This window comes from Hippichthys cyanospilos, chromosome 19 (assembly GCF_059441005.1).
Source record: "Hippichthys cyanospilos isolate Australia breed blue-spotted pipefish chromosome 19, RoL_Hcya_1.0, whole genome shotgun sequence".
Lineage (NCBI taxonomy): Eukaryota > Metazoa > Chordata > Actinopteri > Syngnathiformes > Syngnathidae > Hippichthys > Hippichthys cyanospilos.
In genome coordinates, this window is record NC_142387.1 from 7,935,344 (window position 1) to 7,951,586 (window position 16,243).

Genomic DNA, 16,243 nt, shown 5'->3' on the forward strand with positions numbered 1-16,243 from the left:
ACTAAAATTCATTAGGCGATATCCCCAAGTGTCAAAATGCAAATCATTAACTCACGTGGCACGTACATTAATCGATAGGCAGGCACCAAACTTATGATTTATTATTAAATGCAGTATTTGCATGTATAAATTTGCATGCACAAATTTTAACACCGTTACTGTGTTGATAATGCATTTTGAAATAAAATAAATAAATAAATAAATATGCAATGTGTGTCTACAATAACCATTTTCCAAGTGTAGATCTGACGTTTGAGCTTTCTTAAAACCTGGACTAACATTTACAATTTACAACGACAATCGCAAAAACTCTCTTTTTTACACTGCTCTCCTGGGGTAGTTAATTTTGGGAAATACAAACAAAAGCAAGGAATATGTTAGCTAACTAAGTAATAGAAATCAATCGTTTTTCAAGTGGGGACAGCATATTTGTCATATTCAGAGACTAAACGACAGAGTCAGAAAAAAACATTAATACTGAGTGAAAACTCAGTTTGACACATTCAATATGGCGTAGTCGTTAACGTGCGATTACTCACGGATGCCTCGTCTACGTATGTCTGATGTATATAGAGCAGAAGGGGAAACATCCTGAGCCCGATGCATATGAGAGCAACACGGTAGCGGTAGAACCCACAGATGTCTACATTTAATCGGCTACAATGTAGCAATAATATCCAGACAAATATTTACCGAGCGAGCAAAAGTATCATGCGTTGCACCTCGCTTGATCGCATGAGTGTAATAAAATGATTTGATGGAAAAAAAAAAAGGAGGGGACGCTCAGTCTGGAATTACAAGACGAAGGGAGTCGTCAGACAGTAAGCTAAGTGTGTTACATGGAGGCACAAATCTACTCTCGCCTGAAGGTTTTAAGGTTTTGGAAGGGGCGCGGGGCTGATCGTCACCTCTCTTAACCTGATTTAGCATCTTAGCAGCATTTAAATGGCTCGGAGTCATCAACTAAGCGTATCCTAGGCCGGGGAAAGGGCGTGTAACGCGAGTGGATAACGGGGCCAGTTGTGTAGTTTCTTTTCGGATTACCGCCCAGTCCTTTCCTCTTTCCCGTACCAAGCAACAAAAGTTGTGTCCAAGAATCTTGTCTCGCCATGGGGAATACACCATCCTGCTGCGTGGCGTCGAGCCCCAAACACCGGCGGAACAACCACTCCAGGTTGGAGCCCTACCGACCGGAGCCCGAACTGAGTCGGGAGGATACGGGCTGCAACCTCCAGCACATCAGCGACAGAGAAAATTTGGACGGTAAGAGGATGATTGTAATTTCTTTGAATTGCATCTCGTAATTGCCCCATTTGGGCCAGGACCAACTCACTCGTAATGTTGTTTTGCGAATGGCCGTACAGTAAAGCCATGATTTTGCTTTTAAATGTACATGCAGTTTTACCAGCTTCTGCAGTTTACTTTAAAACTTACATTTGGGGTGGGTGATATTGCCTGAAAATTAAATCTGTTTTCACAAAAACCGATTCTTTTCTACTTCTTTCCTATTTTTTCTACAATATAAAAGTATAATCGACAGAAGATTCAGAACACATTTTGCATTCGTTATCGCAGTCCTCAATCATATTTTGCAAAGCCCCCCAGGGAAGAGTAAATGTTTCACGCCCCGCCCACTTTCCGTGAAGTCTATGAATAAGCTAATTATCTATAAAAAATGTATAAGTCAATCCAACACTGTATCTTTTTCACATTAACAAAAGAAAGAAGCAATATACATTGATTTCCAACAAATATTAACTACTTTTTACAGCGTTTTTACACTTTCTACAAACAATTGCATCAAAGTGCCTGAAAAAAGAAACACAGGGTAAAAACAAAGCCTTTTCCTTAGGGGTGGTGATACTCATTTTTTTCTTTTTAACTCTGCCTTTACAAAAAAAAGAAGATAATTAATGAAAATAATCAATACATCACTCAAGCTTAACTGGCACAAAACAAATCCATGTTAATCATTGTATTTTTAACACTAAAATGTTCAACTTAATCATGCAGTTTTGACTACCACAAACCTATTAGGTTAATGCAAAATGAATGGAATATAAAATGGGAATGGGTGCGGGTGGTCTGCAGATACTGAAACTTATCTGTGGTGAGGAATGGGGGGTGGCGGATGGAGTGGGTGATGGCTGACATGCACAGAAACTTGCTAGTCAATAGGCGGGGGAGGGTGAGGTGAACCGAAACGTAGATCATCGGCCTTGACCCTGATGCACAATTTCGGCCTGGAATGAAGCAGCCCTACAGGACCCAAACTTCCCAATGGCACCCATATCTCACATTGTGGCAGTTAAAATACTAGAATTAAAATACTAAAGTTATTGTATTCATCCACTTTCCTGGAGTTCTGGGAGATGATTGGATAAAGCCCTACATATTAAAATCAAACTATGACACGTAGCATGCCCTCCTGTTCTGTTTTGATCTTAGAAGATGACTCTCAAAACAGGACATCAAAAAAGGTTACATTTGATATTATTCAGGTATTTTGAAAATATATGACCATTATTTTCAAGGAAGTCTTGTGTGCCTCACAATGGGCATTCATGGAAGCGCACTGCAGTTTGCTGATACGCTATCACTACTGCTTGGAGAGTTGACTTAACAAGCACCCTCTGAAAATAATCAAATGGGAATCATTGTGTGTGTGTTTTTTTTTTTTTTGGCATGCATGGAGGATAAGGAGGAGGGCTCTGTCTTAAAAATAGCTTACCAGTGGGGCACTGTGACTTACTGAGAACAATAGAAATGCTGAAGAATGCTAATGTATTTTATTTATTTATTTGCACTAAACACTGTACACATTTCTTAATGTACCAATTATTCACATTTTTGTTTAAAAAATAAATTGTGATCAATGGAAAAAGAAATAGAGCTGTCATTATAATACCATGATACCGTAACACCGTGATGTTTTTGATCAAGTTTATCAATACCGTCAGATATAATACTTTACTAGAGATCCCCATCTGCATCATGTCTCAAGTAATTTGTGTTGTATTCAAAAGCACACATGGAACCTGTCCAGACTTAGCAGACTGCCCAAACAAATGGTTACATTATTATTTGCTTCTTTGTTAGCTCAGGCAATTCAGCAGTGTGGCAAGTTAGCAGTGTTTGTAGTCCTTAAAGAGATAATTCATTTGTATACAAACTGCATTTTTGACTAGTATTTGTATTACTAGTCTTGACAGAGTTCACAGTTGAGCTGAAGCCTATCCCAGTATCCCAGATGACTTTAATTAAGAGGTGAAGTACAATCACAACATTTATTCCTGATTTTTTGATTATGCTACATAAGGTGTTTTTCTGTATTAGCACATCTCTGCACTAGTTACATTTTTTTAAATTTAGTTCATAACTATAAATAGAAACTAAAAAAAACACAGCTGTTTGTGTACACACTAATTTGATTAGACATTGCACCATGGGATGAAATGTTAAGAAAAGAAAAAAAATCCTCTCAAAGATGTGGATGAGAAGGTGCAGGATATGGTCTTTCCCCAAGGGCAAGTGCAGATAAAACAGGAAGTGGTGGAACCAAAGTATCAAGGAACCCATGATGCATGCTCATCAAAATAAATACGCTAATAAAATAGGACTGAAAAACATGAAAGCTACTTTTTGTAGTTCTGGCTGTAGGCTTTCCAGTTCCCACATTTAGCAAAACTAACAAAATGACGCCACTGCTGGACCAAGGATTATCGGCAGAGGACAGCTGAATGACTAGGTAAACACCATTCACAGCCTTTTATATTCTTTATTTTTAACTCAGTCACTGCCATTGATGGCTAAGCAAGTCAAAAATCAAAGGTAACTTGGAGGGTTGTGAATTAGATACTGATAATGTTTCAGATTGTTATCGTTAAGCTAAGCTAGCAGGCAAATTTGTTGAGCTCTTGAGCTAAAAATAAATAAATAAAATAAAAATGATTGCACTCCTGTGAAACTATGATTTCTCTTTTATTCTATCTACTCTTTATTTATTATCATTTCTATTTATTGCTCATATTGTTAATATGCAGCAGTCCCAATTTTATGTACCTGTATACGTTGACAGTAAAGGCATTCTATTTTATTGATTATAGACTAATATATTCAGTATTGTACACTTTGTATATTATGACCAAGTCTGATATAATGTGAGTACATTGGATGGTGGGGATATGGTGCCAAGTCCTCTCAGACTGAGCTATGGTCGCCTAAGGCTTGGGACATATTTGCAATATTTTCGACCGACAGCCTTTGAAAGATTGATATTGTAGTGCTAATAGTCCATCAATCATTTTATAACACTAGGCCTGGTTTTCACAGACTTGGTCCTCCTCATAAGGGGCAATCCCTGGCGATTCTCAAGACAAAATGAAAAGGTGTGAGACAATTGTCAGGTTTTAAGGCTTGTCGTACGCTGAGTGACATTCCATGACATAATGTTACAATAATTATATAGCTTCCCCGGAGGATACTTTTCGTGGTAACAGCTGTGATGCAATTTGACGGAAACTGAATTTCGAGGTAGATGTCCTTAGTAGATAGGAGGAAGCTGATTTCTGTGTGTGTTTTGTTTGTAGTCGGGCAACTAGCATGTGATGGAAAAAGAAAGTCATTCATGAAAACTGCTGACACTGGTGACGCAAACAACAACATGACCTGCTTATCCCAACAAATCTACTTTCTTAAATTTCAGTTTTCAAACTGGTGATGATGTTAAATTTCTTTGTTGTTGAATTGCTTCAACGTCAATGTAACTCAGTTTTTCAAGAATAGGGATGTACATGATGAAAGGAAATCATGCCGCGCTGACTGGATGTTAGTCAAGGCTGACATCTGTAAATGAGCAATTGCTCCAGGCGACGACATTCCTCTCAGTCTTTGTGGTGGTGAAGTTAATTTGTGGGGCGCACACATGAACATATTGACGAGTCTTGCTAGCAGGCTAATTGAAATCTGGGAATGGATTATTTATGCCTGGTTGATGAGCCCGGGGAGTCTCCAAAGTATGAGTTCCAGACGGGTTGACCTACATGTCCAATATATGTGGCAAAGTTAGGCAAAATATGACATTAATAATTATGCTTTACATTTAGCTTCAATTATACTTTCTTACACTTTTTGTGACCATTGTAATGTATATATGTCTTGAACCTTCTCTTAGGAGTAAATAAGTCTAGGTTCATACTTAGTGTGATCGCCAAATGGCACAAACCTGTCCCGCATGCATAGAAGACACCGCGATGTAACACACAGTGGGTGCGCTTAACGTTTGTGTTTACGGAAGTACCTCAAGGGATGGCCGAATGGCTGTCATACCGAAGCCACAATATTTGCAATCTGTTACATTTAAGGTGGAAAGGGGGAGAAAAAGTGCGGTATTTGGCCATGGCGTTTTTTTGCCGTGTCAGTGACATCTCCCTCGGAGCGAGTGAGAGGAGACACACACACACACACACACACACACACACACACACACACACACACACGCACACACACACACACACACACACACACACACACACACACACACACAGAAAATACACTTTGTTGTCCCTCCCTTAGAAAATTTTCAAACTTCTTTGCCTGGTCCACTATAGTTGTATTCAAAGAGTTTTATTGTCACATGTATAGTACTGCACCACACAGTGAAATTCTTATTCTGTTTGCTTCCCGAACAGATTACATTCCATAATGGAGCAAATAATAATGCAATTTTTATAGTAAAATAAATAATTATAATCTGATAATTGATCTCTCCTCATCATTCTTGACAGTTATTACTACTATTGATGACACATCATGTACATGACAAATCAATCTAGAACATACACATTTCCACTTTTGTGCTCATTTATTTAAAATTTTTATTTAAATGTAAATCAAATATGAGGATCGCAATATGAAATGTGAAAATGAAAGGGTCATTGTATGTTTCATTGCAAATCCCATCCTCTTGTGCATTAATGCAAACAGTATATTTGGACAGAATTCTAAGTACTGCAATACTGACTTGTGACTTCCTGCAAAAATAAAAAGTCAAAACAATACTGTTGAAAGATTAAAATGTCATCAAATTGTATTTTCTTTATGCGGCCAAATGCACTTTTCGATTATGAAAACGCCTTAGCCACCTTGCACATTATCTACCAATCTCCTATTTTCATTCACCCCAATTTCATTTTGCACTTTTTTTTATAAGTGTATGTGTGTTTTTGTTGTTGTTAAAGCATTACTATTATGTGTGACAGTGTCACGATTTTATCAGGCTCACCAGCAATTAGTCGAGTGATTCAGGGGGCCGTGGCAGATTTAAAGACAGCAAAATCCTTTGAATGTCCTGCCTCCACCATCTGAGTCGTCTCAAGCCAGCGTTGCCTAGTTACAGCAAGAAGATGTGGGGATGAGAAGAGAGTGAAAAAAGGAGGGTGGGTTTGCTACTCTGTTGGGTGCAGAGAAAATGACTATCCTCGACTTGCATGGAGTCTTCAACCACTACACGTTCTTAGCTTTGAGCCTTCTGTCATCCCCCCCTTATTTGTATGCAATAAACACGCATTTTGCAGCAACCTTTTTATGCACTGTCAGGACCCATCACAGGCAGAAGTAACTGCAGCATAAGGTCAGCTGATTATGAACTCACTCACTGCCAGCACACTTAAAATTCATTTTTGACTTTGAGAACTGTCAGTGGTAGTGACTGCCAGCACATTTAAATGCTATATTTGACATCTAGAGCTGTCAATGGCAGCGAATGAGTTAATAGTAATATAATTCAATCCAAAATACTGAAAAAGAAATGTTTTGGCTAATGTAAGTTGTCTGTTTTATGCACAATTTAGGAAACAAAGTTACACAGAGGATTAAAAAAGAAAATGTCTACACACCCCTATTCAAATTCCAGGCCTCTGACTTAGCGCAATACCCCTCAGCCCAGTCATATGAACGAGACAAGACATTGTCGTCACATGTACTATCATACTCTTAGCAAGCCTCCCTGACTAGTTTTCTTATCATATTTCATCAGTTTGAAGTTCATCAGTTGAAAAATTTCACTGTTGCACTGCTATTAACAATACGTTTACACCACTCCAGAACTTTTTTTTCCTGTCCACTTCCTTTTGGGAGAAAACTAGTGGAAGTAGAGCCACTCCAATGGTCACTGACACCAGTGTCTGTGAGGAGACCATTTCCTGTCTGAAATAATGCAACCATTGATTTGCAAAATGTTTCAGTTATTCGTGTCTGACTTCATCCAATAAGCCCCTCCCGCCAATATTTGCGAGCTTAACTTTTACCGTTTTAAGGCTTCTTGCCTCTTCCCACACACAAATTAGTGTTTAACTACCTCCCGACATTAGTGTTTCTGCGCGCGCATGTGTGTGTCCTTTGAGGCAGTTCAAGTGGCTCTCTAACACAAAAAGATGGCAGTTCAAAAGGGTTTTGCACAATAGTTATTGCTTGGATGCATAACCTGATGTGCACACAAAGAGGCTGTGTGATCTTGAGTATAAGTAACAGCTATTGTTAGCATTATGCTAGACTTTGACACAAAATATTGCATCGGCTCACATGTCTTGCATTTGTTTTGTTGCCGTTTAGCTGGATGTGTGGTTGCTTTGAGCGGATATGAGAGGGGCACTTTCTAACCTTCTAGTGTGTCTGACCTTTCCTGTTTCGATGACATCATCCAAGGAACCAGGAAGCTGTTTACAATGTGTTCGTTGCACACTGTTTGACTGTTGTTGGGTGTTTTCCGCAACCTTTGTGGATCGGATGAAGTCCGTACCTTTATTGTTTCTCACTCTGCCTGTGTTGAGCTGGTAGCAGATATTAATTGTCAGTGCTTAACTTCAACTGAAAACTATTTACAAGTAAAAGTTGACAGAAAGGACTATGATAAAAAAAAAAATACCGTTTGATTGATTTTAATTTTGAACTGTTATTTAACTCTGCAGAACTATGTAAGTGTTCTGATGATCATTTATTTTCGATAAATATGTTAGTCTGTTGCTGATAGGATGTAGCTATAAGTAGGCAATTAAAATGTTTTACATAAAAAAAAACATTAAAAAAAAATCTTCCATTTACCATCTTTCGTCGTAAATATCTGATGTTACAACCCGCAGCTTACAGTCTGGTGCGACTTATCCATGACAAAAAAAAAAAAATGTTGTTGCTCGTTTTTTGCTGCTACGGCTTATGAACTGGTGCGGCTTATAGTCCAAAAAATATGACTTCAGATCCGTCCATTAGACCAATGCTAAACCCTACCTACTGTGTATTGCTCTTACTATGCCAAATTGCTGTTATCTGGCGATGATTGGCAATTCCACTTTGAATAATGCTTTGAAATCAAAGTCAGGCTCATTGCTTTCTCTTCTATTTTCAGATCTGCCGATGGAGTATAATCCATCTGACCATCCACGAGCCAGCACCATCTTCCTTAGCAAGTCCCAGACTGATGGTGAGTTTTGCTTCATGACTGATACACATTCTTCACGTGAGATTCAGTTCTATAAAAAATATGCCTCTACTCTCTTTCTAGGGAAAGTGATTTGTTCTCTTTCTTTACGTACTGTATATACATACATACATACATACATAAGAATACATACAATAATGTGAAGCACAATTTTAAGTACAGTATCCACCAAAAGTTTCCCCATCAGATTTTTTTTCAATCCACAATGAAGCGTTACGGTCATCTTGAATAGCTGCGGTTAGTGGCGGAAATATCCCCAGTTCTTTTTTTGACTAAATTCAGTAGAGACATAATCTGCTTAATGCGATTATAAAAGGCTTAATATTGTTCCATTTGCACACACTTTAGAAAAGCTTGTCTGCCTGAAGAATTTCAAGACTCATTTGGTGCAATTCTCTTTTAATGGCCTCAGTCTCTTCTCTCAAATTCCCTTTCTTTCTATTCCATGTTTAAATAAGTAAAAAAAAAAAAGTGAGCGGAAGCCCTGAAAACAAAAAGCCTTTCTTAAAACTAACTTCAAAATGTGATCATTTCCTTTCTCACTGACATTTCGTAAGATATGGCGACAACTTGGGCTTTTGTTTTTACAGTTGCTGTGCACAACAAGCGAGGTAAGGGTGCAACTGTGTCTGTTTACAAACGACAGGTAGTGTCGTGCTCACTGTGCTTCACTTTTCACTTGTCAGCTGTACTCTGTGCTCATAATGCAACCTGTCGCTTTTTTTCTTTGATGGAGTGTCTTTGCCTTCAATTTGAGTGTGTGTGTGTTTTGTAACTGTTTGCATGTTTGGTCAGATGTTCACTAGTGAACGGGTCGCAGAAATGTAACATTAAAAATATAGTTACGTCAGTAAAGGGATAATTTTATTCTTTCACTTTCTGGATTTTACTCTGCTCAAACGGTCCTGAATAATTTTAATGGTGTTTGTAATAGGAAGAAAGAGAGGAAGGAAGGAAATAAAGAAACAAATAATGATTATGATCATCCCAAAAACAACCAAACATTTTTTTTTTTTGGTCTTATAAATTTTGGCAGGTTACTAGCATATCATCACTTCGAAAGAGTGGATTAAAATGAGGAGAAGAGTGTGTCTGGGTGGGTGTGTGAGTGAAAGTGCAGGAGTCTCCCTATAGAAAAAAAACATGTTCTAATTAAAGCTAAAAATAAAAGCATTGATTAGTTTGCAATTGAATTGTCATTAACACCATTTTACTTAGGTCGAGAGAAAAAGTCCATGAAAGTTCTCCACTGGAAAGTTAAATATTATCTGGAAATACAGAATGCGTTATTTATTGTATTGTTGACGACATTCTGTGCTGGCTTTAGAAGTTACAAAAACAAAAACAAAAAACGAATAGAAACCCTTGATAAATGAGGACACCTGTCGGCGGAGATGGGGTACTGCACTAAGGCCATGCGCTAACTTGTTTGATATCTTTCCTTACAGTTCGAGAAAAGAGGAAGAGTCTTTACATCAATCATGTGAGTATAATTACGAGTACGTTTCCACCCTCTTTGTGCTTACTGAAGAGTGAAACATGGCTTTTTCTATAAAATAGTTACATTACCAAGTGGGTTATGGTGCAAAGTGTGTAAATATGGTCTCCCATTTGTTTTGTTTTTTTGCAAGTTCACACACATTTCGGAGAGCAAGGTAAAAATAAGAGAAGTTATCTGACCGTTGTGCTCTTGTGTTTCCATTGTTCCAACACCTCATCAGTGTTATGTGTTATCCTTTAATTTAACTGGCAACAATTTGGTGTCATTTCATTGCTGTCCTGGCGTTTTTTACCACAGACAATCCCATCACTTCAAAATGATACCTCAAAATCCTCCATGGTTGCTGTTATCTCGTATTTTGACAGATTCAAAACGATCAAAAAAAAAAATGGTTAGAGATGTACTCAATCACTTACTTTTTTTTCTCTCCACTCCAGCATCATTCAGGCCCGGTGAGAAGGAAGTACAGCTCATGTTCGACCATATTCCTTGATGACAGCACTGTTAGTCAACCCAACCTCAAATACACCATTAAATGGTAACTAGATCTTCTGGCTTTACTTTTTTCCCCCCTCTCTCCACACTAAATATTTCCTTTAAGTTAATCATCTTTTATTTGTGTTTTTACCAGTGTGGCCCTTGCAATATTCTATCACATAAGGAACAGGTAAAGAGAAGAATATTTTACTTATTGGTTATTCTGTCTTTTTTTCTTTTCAAATCATTGAGAAAGCTAAGCTGGCTAAAGTAAAACTGTGGACACTTGCTAATGCTGAATTTTCTGAGTATAATTTGAAGTTGTGGGAATTGCTGAATAAACCTAAATGTCCCATTCATGCATTATTGAACTGGCAAATGTTAAATGCAGTTTGATGTTCTTGCTGTCTTGTCCCAGAGAGGTCGACGGAAGAATGTTGTTAGACATATTCGATGAGAAGCTGCATCCATTGTCGGTAAGAGGATCATTTCATGTACGCACAAATTCAAGCAATTATTGTCGACCTAACCACTATGCTTGACTTGCTCTGTGTTATATTGTCACTGCAGAAGTCGGAAGTTCCTCCTGACTATGATAAGCATGACCCTGAGCAAAAGCAGATTTATCGCTTTGTACGAACACTGTTCAGCGCTGCACAGCTCACGGCCGAGTGTGCCATTGTTACATTAGTGAGTTTTTTTATTTGTTTTTTTTTTCCAGTACGGAAAGACTTAAAGACAATGCAGTAAGCAATAATTATCAATATATTTGTCCAAAGGTGTATTTGGAGAGGCTCCTGACTTATGCTGAGATTGACATTTGTCCCGCCAACTGGAAGCGTATCGTTTTAGGAGCCATACTTCTGGCATCTAAAGTTTGGGATGACCAAGCAGTGTGGAATGTAGACTACTGCCAAATTCTCAAGGATATCACTGTGGAGGACATGTGAGTTATTTAAATTAATTTTACTTCTAATAAGTTAGTGTAGTTTGTCTGGATGGAGATGCTGGATGAAGATTAAAACAACAACAAACAAACAAAAAACACCTTGTAGTAAAATTTAAAAAAAAAAATATAGTTACTAATAACTAGACTGCAGTGGTAGAGTAGAATCAGAAATACTGTTTTTAAAATTTAAATGATTTAGTAATTGCATAAAACTGGATGGTCAAGAGAAAAAAGAGATTTGATTTTTTTATGTTTTCATTTTGATTTTTCATTAAGTTACATAAACTCAAATATAATACTTTGTAGGAAAGGTGATAGCTGCATTCAAATTTGCTTGACTGTCATTTCTAGTTGTATATTGAAAATCTAAGTAGGGGGCTGGCTGGACTCCAAAATTTAAAATGTATACTGGCCTGAACACTGTTGCACTCTCAGCACAAACATGCACAAATGCTCACTAAGGCAAAACATAACACAAATCAAATGCTACAAGTTTGCACACATTTTGGTCACTTCATAAAAATCACTGCGGGTCTTGGATTTTTTTTTCCTCCTAAATAATGCTGAACACAGTTATAGCTTAGTGTGTGTGAGATCCTTTTTTTTTTGTTGTCAAACAAGGCAAATGTGCTGATGAGTTCAGACCGGGGTTGCACTGCAGAGATGGCTGTATTGATTGGCTGTACGCTCATTAGACTCAACTAAAGATGCTTATTCTTGTTCTTGCTCGCTGACTCTCTGCATCAAAGGCAGCCGACTTCTGCCTCACGTGAGTGCCGCAAATAGCTGATGAATATTCCGTTGGAAGGCGAACTCGGACGGTTTCATTGGTCCATTTTGACGTGCTTAGTAATTTCATTGGTCAGTTGCAACAACACTGATTAAATGTATTGACTGCTTAAAGCGCTACAATAGTTCATGAATAAACTACATCATATTAACAACTGCAGAATTCAAAACATTGACAAAAAGTAGTATCTTAAAGTCTGTAATGTTTCTGTATATGTTTTTTGTCTGTATGTATTCTGCGATGGAACACAATGGCGTAACGTTGCCACTGCCTGACCTCTAACCCCTGCTGTATTTGTTCTGTGATCCCGTCCTTGGCCTCAGAAATCCTTCGGCCATGACTGTAATCCACCTGATTGGGCACTCCGCCCGTGAGATGAGCCAGACATGCGTGTGTGCATCTGCGTGGCTTGACTGCGTTCTCAGATAGCACATGATAGTGACAGCGTTTCAGCACAGATTTCCTTGGGAGATCAATTTCAAATTCTCAAGGCCCTAACAGATGGAGACAAACCGTATCCACCCTCACCTTGCCTTTCAAAATAAATATACATGGACTAGAATAGCTGGATGTTTGCCACAGTTTAAATTGGTAGGCAGAGTTTGGTAGGCTTAATTTAGCCTGTGTTGCTATATGCCTGTAAAGGAGTGTGGGCAGGGGAAAAAAAACAATGTAGACAAAACCGATTAGAAGTAAATGGAGGTGTTTAATTTGAGTCAATTAGCTGTTTAATTCTAAACAAAGTCAACCAAGTCAGTTGTCAAAATAGGTAGACAAAAAATATCCGCCTCGCAGCTCCGCCAGAAGCATAGTTGGTCCACTTTTTTTTTGTTTTTTACACGGCCCTTTCTTGCATACAATGTTTAATTATTGCAAAGAGGAAAAAGCATACCACAGCAGTACTTAAGCGGGAAAAATGTCCGTTAAATACATTAAAAACTGATTTATTACTTAGTGTTCTTTCATTAAAAACAATATAAACGCATGGAGAATCCCAAAAGAAAGAACCCCCCCACCCCCCCACCCCCCCCGCAAAAACCACTTCGGATGTAATATCCTAGAATATAACCTGTCACTACAATCAATCTATACTGGCTCTGTTTTAGCAGTTAAAGTGAAAACCAGTAGGGGGCAGTCAATCACATCTCCTGTCTACTCATCAAAATGAAGAATAAGAGCAGGACTTGATTGGCCTCATAGTCGATAACAGACAGCTCCACTGTCAAGTTTAACTCATGGAATATTGTAGAAGCTTTGTCTGTACGTAAAACACTATACATGTGTGAATTAAATGGTAATTAGTGTCTGTTGTAAAAACATCATATGTACCTTACATTTAAACTTATAATAATATTTAAAAAAAATGAGTATGGTGGGTTTGTTTGATTATTTTATGGAGTAATCGACGGCATAATCCATTCTAAAAGATTCAATGGTGACATCTGTAGCCCAGTATGTTCTCAACTCACAGATGATTTTTCTGGCACCCAAGGAACGAGTTGGAGCGTCAGTTCCTGGAGCTGCTGCAATTCAACATCAACGTGCCGTCCAGCGTCTACGCCAAGTATTACTTTGACCTGCGTTCTTTGGCGGAGGCGAACAACCTCAGCTTTCCTCTCGAGGCGCTCAGCAGAGACAAGGCCCAGAAACTTGAGGTAAACAGGACCACTCATAATGAATATTCCATGGGAAATAATAAATGCGCTTCTTCACCTTTGCCTTTTTTTTTCTTTCGTATTTTACCTCCAGGCGATATCCAGGTTGTGTGACGACAAATACAAGGACCTGAAGAAGCTAACAAAGAAGCGGTCAGTAAGTGCAGACAACCTGATGGTTGTGCGCTGGTGCCCAGCCATCATTTCCTAACGGTGGGCACCCAGCAGCACAGGGAAAGTGGAACCTCTGCCCGGTTTAGCAGGCAAACTAGGCGGGAAGCTGTCCTGTGGATTTGTGCGTCTGCCTGATTAGACACACAAACACAACCTGGCACTTTTACAAAGCAAGATTGCACCTCTCTAGTTGTTGTAAATAACACTGTACTGAAGCGGAACCAAACTGAAATGTGCGAGTGCAACAAAATGAAGACGTGCAGGATGCGACGTGAAATCGTCGCCATAGGAAGGGAAGTGAGAACGTGATAAAGTAGCAGCATGGCTACACTCCTGTCATTTTAAACTTCTTCCTTTGCTTCTTAGCATACTTTTAAGAGCTCATACACTGTTTTAAATTCTCAATCTCTTCCAAATTCCAGTGTTTTGTTGATATCATGTATTTTTGCCCATTCCCATTTCAATACCACACGACTGTGTACATTCCATTCTGCATATCAGCACCTTGATTTCTGTATTTTACGCAGTGTTGGTTTAGCAAACAGCCTTACACCTGGCATTCCTGCTCCGTGAGCCAACTGGGTCAAAGAAAATCAGTGTTATTCTTCCTTTTGACACTTCGACAGGACTGGTGAACTCATGAGCTTCTTTTTGAATGGCTCGTCCAACTGGGACTTTCACTTCAAGCAATATTCTTGCATTGCGTCATTGTTGAAATCAGGTAGAATGAAGCATGCATACTTGCGAGGAGGGCGAGGGGACTCTGGCATCCACTTCTCAGTCAGAGATGTAGTTCAAAGGTCATGTTGTACTTTAGTCACTGCCATTGTCCTGACCTGTGGTGCCTGTAATAACCGATTTCAACTCCTTCTCACTGATGAAAGGAAGACGTAACTAACAAACTTTTTATCCCCACGACATTTTCTATGGTTCTTCCTGCTTACAAAACAGCACAAGTGAACACTCTGTATTCAAAAGCTACTAAAAAAAACATGACTCTTCAGGGTAGTTTTATGTTCTGGAGATGAGCTGAATGAAATATTAAATGTGATGTTTATCTAACACTGCTCACACACAGATTGTATACGTTTTGCTAAGTTGTCGCTGTATAGTGTACATAACAGTGCCAGTGCAACATATGCGGATGTACTGATAGAATATTTATATTAGATCTGTTTCTACTGTACATGAGCAATTATGTGACACATCATTTAAGGAATCTGAGGTATAAAGATTTCAAATGGGAGCTACCTTCAGAAACGTGTCTTCTTTTTTGTAATAATGTTCTCAACTTACAAGAAAGTTATGTTAATGCGCAATATACAGGGCAATATATTTGTAGGCACACTGGAAATTAGTTGTTAATTTTTTACAAGTCTGGGAAAATTCTGCATATATATTAGAGTTGTGAACCTATGATTTGATTATATTTTAAATCAGATTAGATTTTTTTTTAATTACCATCGACCTGTAATTAAAAAGGCTTTTGTAAATATTTTTTGCCCGCCGCCAAGAGTGCTTCCATGTAAAAATAGTTGCAACAAATTGCCTTAGTTTTATCTAATGTCCCATCAGGGTGATTTTTGATGTTTAATTCACTACTAAACAAACCAAGTAGAGGTGCTTCACTCATCTTTGACCAAAGGTAGGTTATGCCATGTATTGACCTAATTACTGACCTAATAGCAACTGGAAAAATTAACATAACCATCTGCAGTGAAGATAAAGGATTGTCCGTGATCAAAATAAATAGTGTGAATAATGAGTTGATACATGATTGTGACGTTTTTTTGTAATTAATCAAAAAAATATTGTTTTAACAGAGCTCATAGTGTTTATATATTTGTGTGTATGTGCAGTTTTTTGCATTTAGTTGCCAAGAACACATTAAGAACACAACATTTTGATGACCTGTGTTTAGTACACATACACTGAACAAAAATATAAATGCGACCCTTTTTTTCTTTCCATTTTTTAGGAGATGAACTCAATGATTTAATACTTTTTCTACATGCGCAAAATTATTTCTCTCAAATACTGTGCCCTAAACATGAGGTCTAATCCACATCTTGATTTTGCACACTTGTGAGGTGGGATGGATTATTTCCACAAAAATGAAGTGCTCACTATCACGTTTTTGAGTAAAATTAGTGAACAACTGTTGAGAAGAATTCTTTTTTTCATGTAGAAAAAGAAACAGGGG

At 38.2% G+C, this 16,243-nt stretch overlaps 1 protein-coding gene across 5 annotated transcripts; it reads left to right on the plus strand.

Annotated features, from left to right (window-relative positions):
• Positions 1-587: 587 nt before the first annotated feature.
• On the plus strand, positions 588-15,300 carry ccny (cyclin Y). 5 transcript variants are annotated; one of them, XM_088402163.1, is made up of 12 exons: positions 588-1,263; positions 8,402-8,476; positions 9,085-9,105; positions 9,943-9,977; positions 10,126-10,149; positions 10,433-10,533; positions 10,627-10,662; positions 10,891-10,948; positions 11,043-11,162; positions 11,252-11,418; positions 13,704-13,866; positions 13,961-15,300. In XM_088402163.1, exons 1-12 carry the CDS (start codon positions 1,110-1,112, stop codon positions 14,075-14,077), a joined length of 1,071 nt encoding a protein of 356 aa, XP_088258289.1. In that variant the 5' UTR covers positions 588-1,109; the 3' UTR covers positions 14,078-15,300. The 5 variants fall into 5 exon arrangements, with proteins under 5 accessions (XP_088258289.1, XP_088258291.1, XP_088258290.1 ...); XM_088402165.1 differs by lacking the exon at positions 10,126-10,149; XM_088402164.1 differs by lacking the exon at positions 9,085-9,105.
• The last annotated feature ends 943 nt before the right edge of the window (positions 15,301-16,243 follow it).

Excerpts from the sequence above, each read along its gene's own strand:
- ccny (XM_088402163.1), top strand. The coding sequence starts at position 1,110 with ATGGGGAATACACCATCCTGCTGCGTGGCGTCGAGCCCCAAACACCGG. Across the intron at positions 1,264-8,401 it reads CGACAGAGAAAATTTGGACG|ATCTGCCGATGGAGTATAAT; the intron begins GTAAGAGGATGA and ends TTCTATTTTCAG. Across the intron at positions 10,534-10,626 it reads CTCAAATACACCATTAAATG|TGTGGCCCTTGCAATATTCT; the intron begins GTAACTAGATCT and ends TGTTTTTACCAG.